Below are 15,776 nucleotides of genomic sequence, written 5' to 3' on the forward strand. Positions count from 1 at the left end.
AGCAAGTAAGTCTGATATTCAAGCAGAGATTAAAGAACACGAAGCTAGATGTGATAATGCGCTGAAGATTAGAATAGGGGGACTTCCAGAAGATTGGTACAAAGAGGAGGACACATATAGTGAAATATTGACAAAGATCAAAGCAAGCTTGCCCAACATTGAATGGGTGGATGATAATGAGCAAGATGATGACGACTTCAGGCCAGCTTCTAGTTTGCACTATAAAGGTCATGCAATCCTTACACTGAAGTCAAAAAATATGCGGATCAAGCTTCTTCGACAATCTTACAAGTTGAAGAGAGGAGCTTACACAAGCTCAACTCAAGATTAAGGCAACTAAATTAGCTAAAGTCAGGGCTGCCAGAAAGAATGGAAGATGGGCAGTTTTCTGTGAAGGCGTAGCACTAATTAGAGAGTTTAAATCAAAACCAAAAGACTCTCGGTCTTAAACTGATGTATGGCTGTTTACTCTTTCAGACTATAATGTAGGTACTCTAAATAATATGGGTTGCTTTTTGCACTCCTTGGGAGCTGCCATGTGCCCTCCCTAAAGCAGATGTACTAGAGGGTTTCTTGCTGTCCCATAGACCTTTTGGTCTCTAGTGGACGTTAATAGACTTTCTTTCTTTCTTGTCATTGCTCTTCCTCTCTCCCGATCTTCTCCGTCTCTCTCACCTTTAGTCTATGGCTTCCCTACAAGAATTGGCAAAAAACAAGGTGAAGATTCGTGTTCTATCCGCGTTCCCTATTGATCGACAACTGGGCAGGAACAATTATGGCATGTGGCGTGTTATGATGGAGTCAGTATTGCAGTCTTATGAACTGGCAGACTTCATCCTGGTAGGTGTCACAAGGCTAGATCCTGTTGATGAAAGTTTGGGCATTCAGGATCAACAGACGGCCGCGAATCTGGCCCAGATCTGAGACCGTGTCAACGCCAGGGTCCGATCGTTCATTTTCTTGAACTGTACTCCTTAGGTCATTAATCATGTAGAGCACATGACAACATCAAAGAGTATCAAGGAGCATTTGGCTTCCCTCTATAACCAGACTACTCCTATAAAAAAGGGTCTCCCTTGAGGTTCAAATGCGGATATTAGATCCTGCTAAGTCATCTTCTATGAGGGAACATATCTATAAGCTTCAGGAATTCCAATAGGAGATACTTCAGGCAGGGAAGGAGATCTCATATGAAGATATGGCTATTACTTTGTTGTGCCATCTCACATCGCAGTACTCTGCTTTTTATTCTTCCTTGATTACAAGTGGCAGGATGAGTTCTCTCACCTGGAAGGAATTAGTGCCTATGGTGCTGGATCAATAGGACCGGTTTTAAAGTTCAACCCATGGTAGTGGCTCCGATGCCCTGGTAGCCTCGTAGTCTGGCAAGTCTCAAGGACGCCGTTTCCTTGATATGAGGACCGTAGCTGAGAAAGAGGCATTGAAGGCGGAAAGGTCGTGTAATCATCGCGGTGAGAAAGGACATTACTGGAGGCAGTGTCCGCACCGTAGGGTCAGGATCTTCCTTTGCTGCTATCACTCCCGCTTTTGTGGATATTGAAATGCTTGATTCTCTTGCATCCTCTGTTGGAGAGGGGGCTGTCTCTCTAGGTTGACAGGTTGCGGGAGTTGTATGGCAGATTGTACGCACGTAGGACAGCTGGGCCTGGTACAGACGTACGGAACAGCCAACTATGGCTGTACAGACTTGTTCACGGGCAGCTGTACGGAATGGTGCATTGATGGAGGGTTGAAGGGCTGAAGCTTGCTGGTGAGAAAGCAAGTCCGGGAGCTGAGCCTGCTCTGATACCAAATGTGAGCAGAATGGAGAGCAAGAGTGATGAGCAAGAGAGAGAGTGAGCAAAACGTAAGTATTCTCAATAGTGGAATGAAATGAAGCAAGTACAAAAGAGAAGTGAGGGGTTTTGTCTAAGTGACAAAACACTATCCTATCCACTAACCGTAGTTAGGGATTGGATTGTGGTTAGGGAGAAAAACCTCAATGAGGGAAAAGTGCCCCTAACCTACTTATTACAATACATTGGCCACTGCCTAGAATATGATAATAATTCTAACACCCTAGGCAGTGAGTTGGGGGTGCCGGCAGTCTGGTCTGGGACAGCCAGATTTTTCCTCCTTGTATTTACAATCATCAGCCCTATTTTGGCAGCTGATTTGTATGAAGGTTTTTTCAAGCATTAATAGAAGTTTCCTTTCTTTGCAAAAAAATAAAAAATAAATAAAAATGCCTCACCTTGACTCAAACATTTCTGATTTGGCAAAATATGGAGTCATTTTTTCCCAATTCCATAGATTTTCCTGCCTTTGTACAACTAAGGAGTCTTTTATGACTCCATGTAGTAATTTGATCACTTTACTAATACACAAGAGTCATTATCCACGAAAATAATGAAAAAAGTATGCACGATCTTAGATATGAAGTCTTTTACCTATGGTGCATCGGCCGTAGGCATGTTTAGAATGATTGAACATAAGCTGAAATCAGAAAGTGGGGAGCTGAACAGCCCGCTTTTCTTTTAGTTCAAAAGAGAGTTTGATTGAGTATGCATGTGCTTTCTAAGTTAGGAATGTAATTTTGCATCTTTGTAGGAAGTGGTACATAAGGAGGAGAGGGTAGGCCATTCCATATTGGCTATTTCTGTAGAACCCCCTAGCTGAACCTAACCCCCTGGGGGTTTAGTCCAACTCGGGGTTAGAGGCCCTAGGAGCTTGCGAGGAGCGAAGGAGCTATTGTTATTGGCGGCGGTTTTGTTGCTAGTGGTGGTTTTGCTGGTTGCGGTGCTGTTGGCTGGCTGCTAGCGGCGCAGCTAGCTACATTGCTAGCTGCAGCTAAAGCTTTTTATTCTTGTTTTTTTGTTGATTTGTTTCTTGATTTGTTTGTTTATTTTTGTTTAGTTACCTTCTTCCTTTCTTGTTTTCTTTCTCTTTTGTTTATTTGACGTATTTTATTTTAGTAAGCATTGGGTTTGCCCTAGAGACTCCGTGGGTCTTTAGATACCCAGTACAGCTGCTTATGCTTGGGCACTCATGATGACATAAGTGTTGCTTTGCTTGCTAAGTATGTCTTCCTTTGTTTTCAAAAAATTTTGTTACCTCATTTTTCTTCTCTTTTGTTTTCTCTTTTATTTTCTTTGTAGAATTTTGGACTTTAGTACAACAAAATTCTAAATTTGTACAATTGGATATATTCTAATCTTACAAAGGTATATTTAGAATAACACAAATCTGAATTTGTATGACTGGATATATTCTAGTCTTCCAAAAGTATACAAAAACTTTGTAGGATTGTATCACTTAGTCCCATTTCCAAAGCACAGAAATCGCTTGCAGATGAGTGGTGCATCCTGACCACACATCTGCTGAGCATGTGTTGTCCAGTTACAACCTCAACTCTCAGCCCACGATTGATCTGAGTGGCTGCAAGTCTCGGTGTCTGTAAGATCTTTGTATTGATAAAGCAGTGGGGTGTGCCTGTCATCCGTTAAGATGTGAACAAGACTACCATTTATTTTGCCTTCGAATAGGACTCATGAAAGAATCTGGGGGCATAAATACAGTTTTGACTGTGTATCCAAATGCAACTACTTTCACAAGGAGTCTGGTATAATAGGATAAGCATCATCATGCTCCATGGGTCTGAGTTTGGATGCTTGTTGTGGATTGCTCTAGGTAGGATGAGAAGTAACACTCTTTATACCTGTAAAAATGTGTTGTGTTTGATGCCCATTTGAATTGGCCATGTTGAAATTAATTACTATGGGCTATATAGTCTTGGAGAATTGTGTGTGTCAAAATAAGCCTTTTTAAAGGTATTCTTTGATTGTATGTGATCGGTAAGTTGGAAATTAATTAATCTAGCCTTGAAAATGTGACCTGTTCTTTATGCATGCCATGTATGTTTTTTCTTGTTCCTTTTTCCTTTTTTTTGTTTGGTGGAGGGGGGGGGGTCTTTGTTGGTTTATCAAAAGGCTAACATTTCGCATTGGTGTTGTGAAAGGTGGGAGAGTGCACAATGTCCGAAGATAAAGACAGCAAGGGTTGACCAGAGAAAACTTGCTTCTAAGCAGACTATATACATGCCAGCAATTTCACCTGTTCCAGTGTGCTCGCAAGAATTGCTCCCGTCAAAGGACTGGTGTAGAACATTCCTGGCAGAGTTTTCAGACCTACGAAATGTAAGTGGCGTGCTTATTGTGTCTGCCAATTCTGTTTGAACAAAATAGTAACTTAATCAGTAAACAGGGTGTTACAGTATCTATTTTGGGTGCGCTAGTTATGATATGTGTGAGCACTTGTGTTTACACACGCATGTACGCACGCACACACCCACACAAAGTCATAGTTTCAGGAGCTGAAGTATGCCATCGCCTGATACACGACAGTAAACTAAACCTACACACTGTAAATAAGACAGGAAATAGAGCAGCAAAGGAACTTGCAAAAATACTCAGTTTAGGTCACCATGAAAGTGGCTGAACTGCTTCAGGGCAAAATACAATCAAGAAGGAATGTTGAAACTGAGGTATAGATGAAGGAAGGGATGGTCCAGAAACTTTTCTCCTGCATGCCTTTGTAAGGGCTTCGGTGGGATACAGAACAGTGAGGCAAAGGCCTCACTTATATAGGGCAAGGAAAGCTTAGAAAACTGACTGACTAGGTCTGTCCCAGCCAGCCAACCAGCCCACCAGACCCTTGTCTGGCCCCTGCAGGCCGACCTGTTCAGTCCTAAATTCTGCCCAGAAGGCTAATGCGCACTGTTTACTGCGCTGTTTTTTCTGCCGTGAGAGGTTGCTGGGTGCAATTCTAGTTGGCTGACAACTGCACATGGTATCAGAGTCTCTTGTTACCTGCCTTGTAATTGAAATCATCCATCTTCTTTGAGGATTTCTGCCCATTTTTTGACGGATTCTTACTGCTGCAGTAGCCGCCCCTCTTCTTGAGAAAATTGCCTATCTCTCTTGCACACAATTTAGCCTACAATAGCCGCCTACCTTCTTGCTGTTGAATTGACTTGTTTCTTGCAGCACTTGTGCTCAGTTTTGGACGTCCATCTTTTGTTGTCACCTGATGTGCTCCTAATTTTGGGGGTCACAGGTGGGTCAATGATGTTTTTAAAACACACACCCACACACACACTCATGTCCACGCACGCCCATGCATGTGGAGAGAGAGAGTCACGTGCGTGCATGTGTGTGTGTCTCAGGGTTGGTCAAACTGGTCCCGAAGAAATGCTTGCGTGAATCATTAGCTGATTTCAGACCCATTACACTTATGCCTGTCATTTATAAGGCGATGGCTAAAATGGTGGTTAATTGAATCAAAGGTTTTGGGTCTACATCCTACCCAATATGGGTTCTCTTATAGACATCACGGATAATGTTGCCAATGCTTATGTTGGAATAGAATATGCAAAGTATACTTAGCAAGATGTACTTTTGCTGCAAGTAGACATTACAATGGGATTTAATCTCGCAGACCATGCAGTTGTTGGGATGTGGGGAAAAAATGCGGCATGTTATTCATTGGCTATAGTGTGTGAGTCTGTGACAGTAAAGCTTCTTGCATTCTGTCTAGGGATATTTCTGATAGTGGACTTTCCGCCGTCCGGTATGTCAGGGATGCCCTCTCAGTGCATTGCACAAATAAATGAGGCATTCAACAGCCTGGCTGTAAAGTGTGGCATCCACTGATTCATGTGCATCATACATGGTAAGCTTCAGTCCTGGCTCCATGGGAGTGGCTGTAGGCTTACAATCTTGCATGTTGAATCTAATCCTATACTTTGATTGAGACATAACGATGCCATGCTTGTCTTGTATGAATTGGATCCCCAAATAGAAATTTAACATGCCCAAATCTGTCATGTCAATTTCAGCTTTCAATTCAGCCTTGAAATATGTAATTATTTCCTCATTTGACCTGTGAGCAGCATGTCATTTACATAAAGAATGATGACTAAAATATCCCCCCCATCCTTCTTGATGTAAATGGTGCTCTCAGTTGGACTATTATGTAGCCCCTTGCTGGCCAAAAAGGAATCAATCTTGGCATACCATGCACGTGGGGCTTGTTTCAGCCCATATAAAGCTTTATTCAGCTTGCAAACTTGATGTGCATTACCCGAAAGTTCAAAGCCAGGAGGTTGTTTGACATGAACCTCGTTCTGCAAGTCCCCATTAAGGAAAGCTGTTTATATGTCCAACTGATGAACATTCCAAACAAAAGTTGCAGCTATTGCAATAACTGATTTGATTGTTGTCATCTGGGATGTAGGAGCAAAAGTCTCCTCATAATCTATGCCATTTTTCTGAGCATATCCTTTGGCAACCAGCCGTGCCTTCTCACTTTGAAAACCCATTTGGTACCTATGGCATGTTTTCTTGGTGGCAAATCCACAACATCCCAAGTCTGATTTTTCTCAATAGACTGCAATTCATTGTGCATGGCATTCATCCAATGCACATTATCTTTGGCTTCTTTGAAAGTATCAGGTTCTTCCTCATCAAGAAGAGTACCTGCATAAGGTGATTCATTGGAAAGAGCCCCCCCTTCGTGCCTTGCTGCACTACGAGTCCTTCTAGTTTGTAGCAGCCAGTTTGGAACTGTTTTTGCTGCATGTATCTCTTGAATCTCTTGCCTGACAACTTCATCCACTGCCGGTGGAGGAACAAAATCAGCAGGTGGCTGAATAGGGGCATGTGGAACAGGAGGAGGTTGCTGTAAATGCTGATTTTCAGCATGAGTATCAACCTTTGAGATTCTTTTGTCCTGGTACTACGTATACAAAAGTTTGATGAGACCAAACAAATAGTCCATAGCATTGACCACATAGGTCACGGAAAACTAGTTCCATAATAGAGACTATATCACTCGTGTACAATAACTTGGAATCCTCCAAAACTGAAATATAACTCGGATAACTAGCTTGTCAAGGAATACTTTAGGACCACATATGTATGTATAAGCAATCTTGTGTGCTTGGCTTTTGATTCTTGAAACAATCAAGGAAACAACACACTTCTTTCCTTGTAATGAGATACAAGGGTTAGATCTTTAAATAAAGATAAATCAAACTTCATAATCATGAAAGAAATACTTTGCTTTAGATTTCCCATAACATCTCTGAAAGCACTTTGTCCAATGACAAGCTTTCGCTAAGAAGTGGTTCTTTCTTGCTTTTGCCAATTTGGCAAAGAACCCTCATCCTGGGACCTTCTCCCTTTCATCTCGCAATCTTGTTTAGGTGCTTGTACTTGTGAGGACTGAGAGGCTGCATCCATGATGAGAAAAATGAAATAGCGACCGCTGCTTTTTGCTGCTTTTTGTTGATTTTTGCTGCAGCCTGCTTTTACTGCTTTTTTTAAACGCCGCTTTAGAGAAAAGATGCATGTCACCAAGGAGGACGACAAGATGAACGTCTTTCCCACTTGATAGATCACAGAGAAGAGAAGAAAACAGCCCAAGAGATAGGGCGATAGAGAGAGAAGAGATATCTAGCCAAGATGAATTTGTGCCTCCTGAGAGATGTGCCTCAGCTTCTAGTGCCGCAACGAGCCTCCAAAGAGGAGTGCCCCACCTTCCTGGATGTGTATTGGAGCGTCCCACCTTCTTGAGCAAGAATCAGGTCACAATTGGTGCGCCTCATCCTCTAGCACTTGAACAGATACAAAAATAGGTGCACCTTACCTTGATTCACTAGGAAAGTGAAAATCCTATGCTTTGATACCACTGAAACCGGACCAGAAACCCTAAAACGAATCTGTATTCAGCTTTGAAACCCTAAAAACGAATCACTGCTGGTAGAAATGCAGCCTAGATCTTGTATTTGCAGTAGATAATCACCAAGATAGATTTCAAATTTCATAGATAATAGGGAAAAACAACATCTAATAGCTGATGAGGAGCAGCAACAGATTTCTTATGGGCATCAAAACAAACTGAGAGAGGGAGAGAAAGAACATAGATTGCTACTTCCATGCATTATTTTTGCAATATTTCACAAGAACTTCGTGATAGAAAGTGGGGAACACAAACTGAAATCTGAAAATCAGAATTGCAGCACTTATCTCAAAGATTTTTCGCGATAGGACAGAGGGAGGAGAGAGGAGACAACGCAGCACGCGTAACACTAAGTCCCAAAAATAAGGGTTTGACCCCCCGAAGTTCTTTATTGCAATAGAACAATACTTTGTACAATTGGCGAGGCCTAGCAAAAAGCTAGGGCTTGCTTTCTAAAAGCTACTTTTATAAAAAAGCCAAGCTTTTTAGGATTTCTTTTTAAATCTGGTGTTTTGGTGCCTTTTTAATCTCGTGGGCCCTCCTTTTAAAGAGACGCCCCCCTTGTCCATGCTTTTAGGCCCCGTGGGACCTGCTTTTTGTGCTTTTCTCCCCACTCTTGGGTTCTTTTTGCACTCTCTTAGGTCCTACACATTGCACAAACAAGTTCCAACACATTAGAGGTCAGCGAAATGCATGCATTCCTAGTTCTTGGGCTAATCCTAGTCCCTTGTGGGCATCCCCACAGTTCTCTTTTACTAATGCAAAGCAAAAGTAAAACAAAGCTTATTCTAGTTAACCAAAGTCTACTTTCTCGACCATTGCCAATGCAATAAAGATTCCTCTTTATGTCTTCGGAGAAGTACCAATTTGGGGACATTATGTGGCTCAGATGGAGAGTGCAATTCCTTTTCGAAACCCAAATCCTTTTGATGACCCTTCTCCAACCAGCCTAAGTCGTGGTTTCCCTGAATCTGAAAAGCTTGCTCCAGCTGCACGTGTGGTAGCAAATCTTGGTAGGATGGTGTTGACCAGTTAAATGCTCAAGGTGTCCAGATCTGGGGGAATGCTGTACGTGGGCATCCAGTATATCAGTAGAACACTCTTTTATGCTACATTGGTCTTGCATAACATTTAGCCCCGGCTGTTGTTGCTAGAGAAGTACTGCAAAGCCTGGACTTTGAGCACCTCCATAAGATAGAAGGCAATGTTGAGGACAAGATTGCAGTAAGAGCATTAAAACTTAACTGCTCAAAGTGCCAAGGACAGGGATTGTTTTTGCTTGTGTTGCAGCCAAAGAGCTTACATTATTACCTAGCACAAGTTCTGTTGGTAAACTAAGATTGTACAACTTCCCTCTCTCAGCAAGATCAGTAGGAGGCAGTCTATGGCCCGAGCGATGAAAACTGAGCTAGCCTCATGAAGCGATCAATGAAAACCGAGCAAGAAAAATCAATATATGACATTTGACTTAACCCATCACATGCATCCAACGATTAGAAAGAAGAAATAACCGCAATTTGGCATAATGATTCAAGTAGTAGAATATCATGTGTAAGATGTCATAGTACTACCCATAGTCTTGCTTAATATCGATGTGATTTAAAGTAATCAAAGACCAAGTTAAAATATTACATTGACCAATATGACAAACTAATTTTCAATTCAAAGTCTCTAAGTATTCATCATCAACAAATCAAGGATCATTTTCATTCTGTTTGGTCATTCGATCAGCTTCTCACCACTACCCTTTCCATTGCTATTGCTTAGCCTAGTAGATCACTACAAACACAATCTACATTGTAAATAGATCTAAATAACCAAAAAAGTCAAAGGCATGATCAATGTATAGACATTGAATGTTCTTTAATAAAAATATATATTTATCAAATGAATTACTGTCTATTATGCCAAAGGTGATGAAACAAATAACAAGAAGTCTATTCATTTTGTAATGCAAGAAATCTCTTGCTAGACTATATATATTGAGTGCAATGTTTTATGCATATCCTATCAAAGATATATGCAAAACAAAAATCATTACAAACTATCAACCACATTTAAAAATGCAAGGAGTGTCCTCGAATCATATTAGATCATATTATTAAGAACACCATGATCTATACCTATCTTCTTAAACAATGTGTATCATAATTGAATTTCACATAAGAAGCTACTGAATGCTATTCATCCTAAAGCATGGCAAGTGACTTCTACATAAATAATAGTAGAATTTGTACTTCATATTATAATAGATATCGCTCTAATTTGGGAAATATCACATGATTGCATATATACATGAATCATATGGGTGTATGAAAGGCTCAATAGTAAACTCATTACCATCCTAATCAACAAGATCCAATCGAGCTCTCTTGGTACTAGCAACCTACACAAGGGGCTCCCAACACTACCCTCAATCAAAGTATTATTATCAAAAGAGAAGCATGCATCCCATTTGTCAAGCATTCTCTGATGAGAGGTACAATACCACATCCCATCTCCATTCATAGTATTATTATCAAAAGAGAAGCATGCATGCCCATTTGTCAAGAATTCTATGATGAGAGGTGCAATAACACATCCCATCTCCATTCATAGGCCACCTAGAGGATACAAAAGGATCAAATTACATTCAATCAAACTAGTGGATCCCTTGCTTTTTATTGTAAATGCATGGTGGATGATGCTCCAGGTTCCTTATATACCTCAAGCATGATAATGAGTCCACTAGTTACTCATTTGTTGTATATTTAGCTTCTCAAAGATAAGTTCAATATACACAGTAAATATTGCAGGTGTATGGCCTAAATGCATCATAAAACCAAGTATATTTGATCTCTTGCATCACACAATGATTCAAAGGAGCTTTCTAAACAACATATCTTCTCCTTCTTATTTAGGTAACCATGTAGAATTTTATCTAGAACAACACACAATGATCCACTCCAATAATTGCATGCAAACGGAGATTCCATGTATTTTTGGACCATTTTGCACTGCATATTAATACTTGGTCTCTACCACCCCTCAATATGGATATGACCTTGGAATAGTGTAGATGAGCTTGAGTACTACAATTTTGGTTCTTACATCATCTCGATCAGAGGTCTGTAGAAAAAGTTATGGCCTCTACAAGCGAGATTTTGGGCCTTCTAGGACCATTCTGCACCGCGTATTAATACGCGGTTTCTACCAACCCTCAAGCTTAATGTTGAAATATGAACTTCTAGTGGCGTAGATGAGCTTGATTCCTACAATTTTGGTTTTTAAATCATCTCGATCGGAGGTCTGTAGCAAGAGTTATGGCCTCTGTAAGCAGAGATTCCGAGCCTTCTAGGACCATCTTTGCACAATAGATTAATATGCTATCTCTACCACCCATCAAGTTCCATGTTGAAATTTGACCTTGAAGTGGTGTAGAGGATAAGGTGTACATGACTATGGATTTTAAGTAAATTTTAAAAAAATTGGATATCCTTAAAATAATACAAAATAATTCCCTCTAGTTTTTAATTTTATTTATGATGCAAAAGGCAAAGGAAAAATGTATTTTCAGAGTCATGCGAAGTGGGGTAAAAAGAGAAGAGGTTATGAGAAAAACATAAAGAATTGAGGTCTTTGGTTGCCGCTACCATTTGTTCTAAATGAGGAATAGGTGTAAAGAAATAGAGATTCCACTCCTAGAGGCAAGAGGTAATAAAGAAAGGTAGCTACAATAGGCAATAGGAGGCCAGGAGGCAAGAGAGGCGCCAACACCTTTCAATAAAGATTTTATATGTTTGAGCAAAGGAGGAGGAAAGTTAGACTTTGGTTATATTGATTGAGCTTCAATTAAATTTATGAATTGATAATGTCTCATATAATGGATGGTTTGCTCGTTTTTCATCGCTCGGTTCAATTACTTTGCTCGGTTATTTCCGCTCGCTTTTTGGTAATCCTCGATCAGTAGCCATCATTGCATACCCATCAGTTGTGACACTAGTAAATGAGAATAAAGAGTCAGAATGCTCCTGCTTGGACAAGTAGTCACCATTAGTTGTGGAGTTACACAAGACAGGTCCACCTGGGTAAAATGGAAAAGAGGGCTTTATTTTGAATCCATAAGTAATCCGAACATCATTATGGCATCATTATCACAATCATGAAATTATGGCTCTGCTGCAGGGTCATCTTCAATTTCAATCATCATACGCAACTTTGGATAGCCCACCTTGTAGAAACCAGGGGAAGTATGGAGTGTAAGGCAGAGGGGGTGATCTGACTTACAAATAAAAGCGCGGTATGGATAAGTAGCAGATGAAATTATAGATAGGAAAGGATTAAGTTACAAACATATAAAGATTCATAGCATCCGCTTCTACTAAGGGAAAGCTTTAAAGAAATTCATTGCAGCATTTACAGAAACCTTCCAGCGGACAATAATATCATAAATTAATCAAGAGGTGTTTTAATAATTGCACAGTGCACACGTGTTGTAGCTGCCTCTGACATCAAAACACATGGAGCAGCCAGACCACCCCATTGCCCGTAGCCCCCTGCCCCTTTCCTCCCTTCCTCTCTCTCTCTCTCTCTCTCTCTTTGCATGCTTGCACACGGGAATATTCAGTCTTTACTTGGCTCGATTTCAAGCCTGTGTCTTGAGAGATGGGGTGTTCATGCAACTGCAACTGAAAAGTAGTGTGTGTTCTCTGAATGGAATGCTTTCTCTCTCTGGGAAAAAACTGATGAAAACTGAATGCGTCCTTTGTTTATTTCTCTTATCTGACATATTGCAGGCTCTTTCTAACCATATGCTTCCACATGAAGACATTGTTGAGGATTTGCCACCAATTCGTAACAAAGCCATCTGGAAGTCTTTTTGCTTTCACAGAACAAACAATGCCAGAGTAATTGATAATGTCATAGATAAGAAAGCATGTGAGATGACAACCATGGATCTGCAAAACGACAGTGGTGCATCCTCCACAGATGAAGATGCCTCCACTAATGGGAGTGCTTCTGAAGCAGCTACACATTTGCCTCTTCTTAAAATGCTTTTGGGACTGGATGAGGTTTCTCGGTCAATTCTCTTTAGATACCATGTATCATGGCTCAAAGAGCAGAAGAATTTGTCGTATGAGAGGGCATTGTGGCTCTTTTCCTTGGCAGCTGTTGTGGATGCACCACTTGATGACCAGACTAGTGCAGCATTCCGGGACCTGCTGAGAAAATGTGCCGAGCTAAGAATGGATAAGGAGCCTGTGGATGAAGAGCTACACATGCTTAATATCCTAATCACAATAGCTGGTGACTATTTTGGCCAGGCAGAGCATTCTTGATTGTGAAGTGCTTATCCTTGTCGAAAGCACATCGTGTGATAATGTGATGTAACAGTCATTAGGGTGCTCTCTGCGTTCAGAAGTATCAATGTTGTAGCAATGCTTGGAAAGTTTTAGACTCGGCACTGGAGGGTCCTTGGGTCGCCTTGCATTGTATCTCCACAGAAATGGGAGTATTTTGTCAATAAAACAGTCTTTACCCCACATTGCACTTTCAGTGGTGCAGTGAAAGAGTCTTGATAGTAGCTAGAACTTTTAGAAGTCAAGGTGGTGCTGTCTTTTGCCTTTTTTCTAAGAAGGTGAATGTCATGGTTTGCAAATATCAGTGTGCAGGATGGCCTTCTTTGCCAGCATCTCTGTTACACTGGATCTTTAAGAGGGGGAGGTTTGCATGATATGAGCCGCGTAGATTTGAATTTTGGGATGAGAGTCCTTGCATATATCAGTGAAAGTGTTCATTGAACATAATTTATGTTAGCAATGGTTGTCTTAATTTGGTAACAGTGTGTACACAGGGGTACTACCAATTTTTTTTTTTAAAGGGCTTCAGATATGCAACTGTAAGGTATGAGGTTTGCAATTGCTTTGATCTGTGAGTGGGAAAGGGGGTTGGGGGGGAGAAAGACAGGTAGGCTGGTCCTGTTCTGTAAAAGTGTTCAAAGAGTTTATGATATCAGGTAATGTATTAAGGCCTGCAGACTCTCTGTCTGATATTATCTTTAAAGACATTATAAAATTAAAATGAAGAATTATGCTATAGACCCACCTTAAAGGAGGGAAATATTAATGTGTTAGATTTGCCTACAAGGACGTACTCGTTGAACGGATGCCCATGCAGATTTTTAGGAATGCAAAGGATTTTCATATAGCTTAGACTCTTGTGAGAGACCAGTTGTCTTTATTCTCAGTGCCACTTGAAAACTTGTGATTGTTTCATGCAGTGAATATAGGAAACAGGATATGAACATGCCTTACCTACATCTTGTGTTTTTGCGCTGTATATTCTAAGGAAAGGGCAAGCCTGCATATGCACAATCTTTTATATGATTGTTTATGTATTTGATGACTTAATTCACACATTAGGGGCATCGTTAACAAAAAAATTCTGAATCAGATTAATAGAGAGACTTGATAAACTACATTTTCATTGTTTTGTCCTCTTTGCGCAGCATGTTAGCCTGTTGATTAGTAATACTAGACTTGTGGAAAGAGCTGCCTTACATCAGGAAGTCATCATGAGCTTGTTTGTTTTCGTGCATGAAATTGTTTGATGACATTATTGCTTCTTTGATTACACTTTATACATTTGCAAGAACTTTGGCTAATTTGAGCATTTATCTGGGATGTAAAATATTTGTTAGTAGACTTGTCAATGATGAAGTTAAGATTGGGAATCATTGAACACTGTAGTGTTGTGGAGATATGGCCAACGCATCATATGAGAAGCAGTAAATGGAGAGAAGGTTGCTCAAACGTAGTTTTTTTTGGGGAGGATTTGCACTAATAAACAACGAGGTGTGGGAACAATTGTGTAGTTAAAAATAATTACGGTAGGCAGCCTAGACCCAAGTTTTTCGTTTTGTGAGCTCTTCTTCAGTCACATAGGCCCTTGATTTTGAATTCAAGGATTAGAAGCTTTCATTAAAAAAAAAGGAACCATTCTCAAATTTGCAATTGCTTTTTTGATTGTTGCTTTACGGTTGCAATAATCTATATAACCTGTACCAATGTTTCCTTTTGATCACATCTATTGTTGAGACTACTCAAATTTTGATCACAGAGAGTGTTAGCCATAGTGGGGAGGCTAAGTTGGGCAACAATTGTTTTGAGTTTTTAGGAGCAACCCATGGCAGCGTGACTTGTGTGAGCAAGTAGAATCAGCTCCTTCCTAAAATTTTGTGTCGATTCAATTCTTTGCCACCATCCCATCGGCGAATTGTTGAGGCCATTGTTTGTGGCCGAGAACGATTTTGAGGCCATTGTGTACTCTAGAGAAATCAGGCATGTAGATGAATCATGAGGTTGAAATGATTTTCACTTGAAGCTTCACAATTGGCAATTAGATTGCAGACATTAGTTTGCACCATGGTTGGATCCGTACGCGTATGGTTGGTCGTATCGTACGTCGATTTTATATGCATACGGTACGGTCATCCATTCAAGGGTTTTTTGGGGGGGCAAAAAATGGGTTTTTGAACCTTGAAAAACTAATTTCTGTGTAGTGCGCACTTTGGAGTAGTAGCCCGCCTTGGAAATCCCAACCTCCATCCTCTAGGCTTTCCGGCGGTGCTCCATACAATTATGTATAGACAGGTCGCACCATTTGGCATTGCAATTTGGTAGTTGCCAATTGGCCAGTGGTTTCATTTGAAGGAGGTCGGACTCCCTTGTCTCTCACTCGTGTCCCTCTCTCCCTCTTTGTTGGAACTTGAAGTTTCCTTCTCATAATTTTTGAATTTCAGATTCTCATCTCTCTCTCTCTCTCTCTCTCTCTCTAAGCAAGAGAATTGGTAGTATACTAGATGGACACGCCATTGCCTTGACCTCTTGTTTCAGGACATTGGACAGGTGAAGCCAATGTTGGCACATGCCAACATGATTTTGACATTTGTTACTTGGAAGCACATCGTGTTAGCATTGTATAGAACTTTTAGCAAG

The 15,776-nt window shown here is 40.6% G+C and overlaps 1 protein-coding gene across 4 annotated transcripts in view; it reads left to right on the forward strand.

Moving 5' to 3' along the window:
* The window catches only part of LOC147883044 (uncharacterized), a 53,522-nt gene extending 39,974 nt beyond the window's left edge, over positions 1-13,548 (forward strand). For all 4 annotated transcript variants that reach the window (XM_087399743.1, XM_087399742.1, XM_087399744.1 and 1 more), the window contains exons 3-4: positions 4,019-4,196; positions 12,576-13,548. In XM_087399743.1, the coding sequence (XP_087255869.1) occupies positions 4,019-4,196; positions 12,576-13,118 (721 nt within the window). In that variant the 3' untranslated portion in view covers positions 13,119-13,548. The remainder of the gene's footprint in view (positions 1-4,018; positions 4,197-12,575) is intronic.
* Positions 13,549-15,776: the final 2,228 nt, after the last annotated feature.

Source organism: Dipteris shenzhenensis, chromosome 28, assembly GCF_047967505.1.
Source record: "Dipteris shenzhenensis isolate YYH24624 ecotype China chromosome 28, Dip_SZ_1.0, whole genome shotgun sequence".
In the NCBI taxonomy this organism is placed as follows: Eukaryota; Viridiplantae; Streptophyta; class Polypodiopsida; order Gleicheniales; family Dipteridaceae; genus Dipteris; species Dipteris shenzhenensis.